Source organism: Danio rerio, chromosome 18, assembly GCF_049306965.1.
Source record: "Danio rerio strain Tuebingen ecotype United States chromosome 18, GRCz12tu, whole genome shotgun sequence".
NCBI lineage: Eukaryota > Metazoa > Chordata > Actinopteri > Cypriniformes > Danionidae > Danio > Danio rerio.
The window spans coordinates 47,522,430-47,528,430 of record NC_133193.1 but is presented as its reverse complement, the minus strand read 5'-3'; the positions used below and the strand labels follow the sequence as shown (position 1 = coordinate 47,528,430).

General features: G+C 38.2%; 1 protein-coding gene across 4 annotated transcripts in view; it reads right to left on the bottom strand.

Moving 5' to 3' along the window:
• Positions 1 to 2,398: 2,398 nt before the first annotated feature.
• st14a (ST14 transmembrane serine protease matriptase a) overlaps positions 2,399 to 6,001 on the bottom strand; it is a 32,410-nt gene continuing 28,807 nt past the window's right edge. For all 4 annotated transcript variants that reach the window (XM_021467702.3, XM_005159249.4, XM_068214837.1 and 1 more), the window contains 1 exon segment: positions 2,399 to 3,120. In XM_021467702.3, the coding sequence (XP_021323377.1) occupies positions 2,962 to 3,120 (159 nt within the window). In that variant the 3' untranslated portion in view covers positions 2,399 to 2,961.

Genomic DNA, 6,001 nt, shown 5'->3' with positions numbered 1-6,001 from the left:
ACATGACGGTTTGTGAAAAGCAAGCGGATAAACCTAAATATTACATTAGAAACCATAATTGAATGAGTTTAAAAAATTAAATAAAAAAGTATCTTTTTATAAATAATTTTATCACATAAACACACGAACCTTAAGTAAATATTTAATGTATTTTTACTGTAATCTATATGCTTCTTTACCTTGCTCTTTACCTACAGTTTTACTTTTTCCATGTCAGCTTTAAGTAAAACAAGTTGAAATTACCCAACTAATTTGATTCAACCTAATGTAAAAGTTGAGGCAGCCGCTGCTAACATTTTCTCATGGTATACATGCAATACACACCTAATGTTTAAAAAAAAGCATGCAAGGACATTTACATATTTTCTGTGACCTATAGTCCCTTGCATGTTTAATTAAAAAAAAGTAAAGCTTCAACAAGGTATACACTCGCCGTCCACTTTATTAGGTACACCTGTCCAACTGCACGTCAACGTAAATTTCTAATCAGCCAATCACATGGCAGCTACTCAATGCATTTAGGCATGTAGACATGGTCAAGACGATCTGCTGCAGTTCAAACCGAGCATCAGAATGGGGAAGAAAGGGGATTTAAGTGATATTGAACGTGGCATGGCTGTTGTTGCCAGACCGGCTGGTCTGAGTATTTCAGAAACTGCTGATCTACTAGGATTTTCACGCACAACCATCTCTAGGGTTTACAAAGAATGGTCTGAAAAAGAGAAAATATATAGAGAGCGGCTATTTCTGTGGGGGCATATGCCTTGTTGATGCCAGAGGTCAGAGGAGAATGGCCAGACTGGTTCGAGCTGATAGAAAACCAACAGTAACTCAAATAACCACTCGATACAACCAAGGTCTGCAAAAGAGCAACTCTGAAACACGTCCAACCTTGAGGCGAATGGGCTACAGCAGCAGAAGACCACACTGGGTGCCACTCCTGTCAGCTAAAACCAGGAAACTTGGACTACAATTCACACAGGGTCACCAAAACTGGACAATAGAAGATTGAAGAAATGTTGCCTGGTCTGATGAGTCTCGATTTCTGCTGCGACATTCGGTTGGTAGGGTCAGAATTTAGCATCAGCATCATGAAAAAGTGGATCCATTCTGCCTTGTATTAGTGGTTCAGGTTGCTGGTGCTGGTGTAATGGTGTGGGGGATATTTTCTTTGCACACTTTGGGCCCATTAGTACCCATTGAGCATCATGTCAACACCACAGCCTACCAGAGTATTGTTGCTAACCATGTCCATCCCTTTATGACCACAGTGTACCCATCTTCTGATGGCTACTTTCAGCAGGATAACGTGCCATGTCATAAAGCCCAAATCATCTCAGACTGGTTTCTTTAACATGATAATGAGTTCACAGTACTCAATTGGCCTCCACAGTCACCAGAACTTAATCCAATAGAGCACCTTTGGGACGTGGTGAACGGGAGATTCGCATCATGGATGTGCAGCTGACAAATCTGCAGCAACTGTGTGATGCTATCATGTCAATATGGACCAAAATCTCTGAGGAATGTTTCCAGTACCTTGTTGAATCTATGCCACAAAGGATTAAGGCGTTTCTGTCCAACCCAATACTGAGAGGGGTCTGGATGCAGACCTGGTGCAGTGCAATCTGAGCTGCATCCAATGCTTTTTAATGGGCTCACCTAACCCCACCCATACCCCACACAGTGACGTCACTAGCTCCATTTGAGTGCATTGTGTCTGACATTGCATCGCTGAGTGATGCAATCTCAGCTTGCATCATAAGGGTACATCCAGATACTTTTGCCATTATTAGTAAGGTGTAGCTAATAAAGTGGCCAGTGAGTGTAGGTATATAATTTCCATTGTGCATCTACAGTTGAAGTCAGAATTATTCGCCCCCCTGTTTATTTTTTTCCCCCAATTTCTGTTTAACGGAGAGATTTTTTCAACACATTTCTAAACATTATAGTTCTAATAACTCATCTCTAATAACTGATTTATTTTATCTTTGATGACAGCACATAATATTAGACTAGATATTTTTCAAGACACTTCAATACAGCTTAAAGTGACATTTTAAGGCTTAACTAGGTTAATTAGGATAACTAGGCAGGTTAGGGTAATTAGGTAAGTTATTGTATAACAGTGGTTTGTTCTGTAGACTTTCAAAAAAATTTAGCTTAAAGGGGCTTATAATTTTGACCTTAAAATGGTGTTTAAAAAATATAAAAACCGCTTTTATTGTAGCTGAAATAAAACAAATAAGACTTTCTCCAGAAGAGAAAATATTATCAGACATACTGTGAAAATTTCCTTGCTCTGTTAAACATCATTTGGGAAATATTTAAACAAAGAAACAAAATCAAAGGGGCAAATTCATTTAAAAATGATCAAATCATGGTGCATGGAACAAGGTTTCAACTTTCTGTATTTATTTTTAAAATGTTAAATGTAATCCCTGATTCAAATTTAAGACACTCCAGACATATTTTTCAAGTGTTTCCATGTGTAACTAAGTGACATTGCATTTCATACATACATTTAGCACAAAATTCATAAAAAGAGTGAAGACGTTCACATTAAAGTTCATGAGAGTGAATAATATACGCAAGTCCTTAAATTGAAAACTAAAGGTACAGACCCAAACAAACAAATTCATTCACAATCAGAAACATACAAAGCTTCACTTTGTTTTAGTGTGTAGCCGCTAAAAAACAGGAAACCTTTAAAAAGGAGATTTATTTACACACAGAGACAGATCAAAATCCCTCAAACCGAACTGCTTATAATATATACACGTTTAAAAAACATCCTTTGCATCGAAGACAAATAAAAAAAGGTTAAGAAGTCCATCCCTCTGTACACCCAACCATATCACAATCTGATGCGCTTGTAGGGCTCTGTTGGGTCATTTTATGTATGTTATAAAAATATTTGTCTTTAAAATCTCTCATAGTTCGTGATAATCCTAAAAGAAGTTACACTCCCGTCTTCTCCTTGATCCAGGCCCTGAATTTGGGGACGTTTGAGTAGATGCCTGGCTTGTTTCTGCGAGCGCATCCGTCGCCCCAGCTCACCACTCCAGCCAGAAACATACGCTTGCCAGACGGAAACGACAAAGGACCACCAGAGTCACCCTGAGGAAAGAAGACATGGATTTATTTCAATAAATACAATATAAAGTTCAATATTCAGGGCTGCACGACACTGCTACGTTCATTTTTCAACAATAAACAGCAACAGAATAAACTGATAGCGATGTTCGAGTAGTTTTATTCTGTAAACTACTGATAAATTTGTTCCAGTTTAAATGTAAAATGTTGTCATTAAGTGCTTTTTTAGTTTTCAGACAAGTTTATATTTACTTTCCAACACCACAATGCCAAATTATCACTTTAATATATTTTAAATACTTAATTTAACACTAATTTCTATTTTTTAGAGACAAGGAAGCAATATTTGGTGTAATTCTTTTGGTGTAATTGGTGCTTCTTCTTCATTCTTTTATATCACATTTTACCTGTTTTTATGTTTTGTTTTTACGCATTTTTATTATTTGTTTTTATTTTTATTTTACTTGTTTACATGTTACTTGTCTTTTATTCTTGTTTATGTAAAGCACTTTGAATTGCCATTGTGTATGAAATGTGCTATATAAATAAACTTGCGTTGCCTTGCCTAATAAGCCTGAATTTTAACCTAAAGGAGGTCAAGCATTCTCATCTATACTACCTGACAAAAGTCTCATCACCTATCCAAGTTTTAGGAACAACAAATAATGTGACTACAACGTACTTGATCATTTGGTATCAGAAGTGGCTTATATGAAAGGCAAAGGCCTCTAGATTACGCTGATTTTATCACAATAAAATATAATCATGTCTTGATATTTCATTATTTAATTAGGACAGTAAGGTCTGACTTTGCTTAGACAAAAGTCTTGTTACGTAACAGAAATAATGTCCAGTATAGAACATAAAGTCATGCTGCAGTGGAGAAAGAATGAATATTGTGCATGACTCTCTTGAGCTTGGAGGACTGCATCCATACATCTCTGCAACGACTCAAATCACTTATTAATAAAGTCATCTGGAATGGCAAAGAAAGCGTTCATGCAGGACTCCCAGAGTTCATCAAGATACTGTGGATTGATCTTCAATGCTTCCTCCATCTTACCCCAGACATGCTTAATAATGTTCATGTCTGGTGACTGGGCTGGCCAATCCTGGAGCACCTTGACCTTCTTTGCTTTCAGGAACTTTGATGAGGAGGCTTAAGTATGAAGAGCGCTATCCTGCTGAAGAATTTGCCCTCTCCTGTGGTTTGTAATGTAATGGGCAGCACAAATGTCTTGATACCTCAGGCTGTTGATGTTGCCATCCACTCTGCAGATCTCTCGCATGCCCTTATACATATTGTAAGCCCAAACTATGATTTTTCCTTCACCAAACTTGCTGTGAGAATCTTGGGTCGATGTGGGTTCCAACAGGTCTTCTGTTAAACTGCATCCCAATTATCTCAAATACTGCAGATGATTCATCAGAAAAAAATCTACCTTTTCCACTTTTCCATATAATCAACAAAGTTATTATTATTTGCTGCTCTTACAACAGGGATCAACAGCAAGACTTTTGTCAGGTTGTGTGGACACATACATACATACATATAACACACACCCCCCTTTGGTCATATATTTTTAATAATCGTGATTACATTTATGGGCAAAATAGTCATTATTATTTCTCTTCATGCTGGTCTTAATTCAGGTCAAAAGGGAAAACATTTCTAAGCAGATCCCGGGAAAACAAAGAGTGAATAAATAACAGGAGTAATCAGATGCAGAATAAAAAACCCAGTGGGAATGAAAAAAGAAACCCTAACAATAAAGAAAACCTCTCTCGAGAGGGGTCTGGATGCAGACCTGGTGGAGTGCAATCTGGGCTGCATCCAATGCTTTTTAATAGGCTCACTAACCCCACACCTAACCCTACCCCACACAGTGATGTCACTCACTCCATTTAAGTGCATTGTGTCTGACATTTCATCGTTGAGTGATGCAATCTCAGCTTGCATTATAAAGGCTGCATCCAGATACTATTGCCTTATTGCCTCTCTCAGGACCCTACTGGCTGTTTTTCTGGGTCTGTATGGAAGAGCTTCTAGGTCCGAACCGCAGTCTGCCTGTTATGGCCCAATTCCACTGAGTGGTAGAGTACGGTATGGTTTGGTGCGCTTTTATAATAATAATAATAATAATAATAATAATTCTCAACATTTATATATATATATATATATATATATATATATATATATATATATATATATATATATATATATATATATCTCAAAGCGCTTTTACACATAGGGGGAATCTCCTCATCTAATATCAGTGTGCAGCATCCACCTGGATGATGCGACAGGTGTCATTTTGCGCCAGACCGCACACTACACACCAGCTGATTGGTGGAGAGGAGACAGAGTGATTAAGCCAATTATGATATGGGGATGGTTAGAAGGCCATGATGAACAGAAGCCAGTGGAGTGCAAAGAGATATCTGCTGGCTTTTACGGCCGTTTCCACTGTCAAAAGGCGTACCAAACCGAACCGTACCATACCACTTTTTTCGGCACCCTTTCAAAAAGGTACCAAACACGAGAAAGTGTACCAAAAGGCGGAATAGAGATGCGCAGCTGAGCGCTATTGGTTTACAGAGAAACGTCATTCGCTAACGGAACAAGCCAGAATGAAAACAAAGGATCCGCCAGGTTTAAACAACACAGCCGAGAAGATTACAGCGCAATTAAATATAGACGGGCTATGGTCGACCTGGGCTCAAACAAGCCTTGTTGTCGTCTTAATCAACAGCCAGAATGGCCAAAATAAGAGCAGATTTACTCTGTGCCCCTTAGTTTTTTACAAGCCAGTCTGATGCGCAAGCGCTTTCGCTTTCTTGCTTGCGCTCGCCGCGCTTTTATATCTGAAATAACAAACTTCTTGAGCTGATGACAACAACGTGC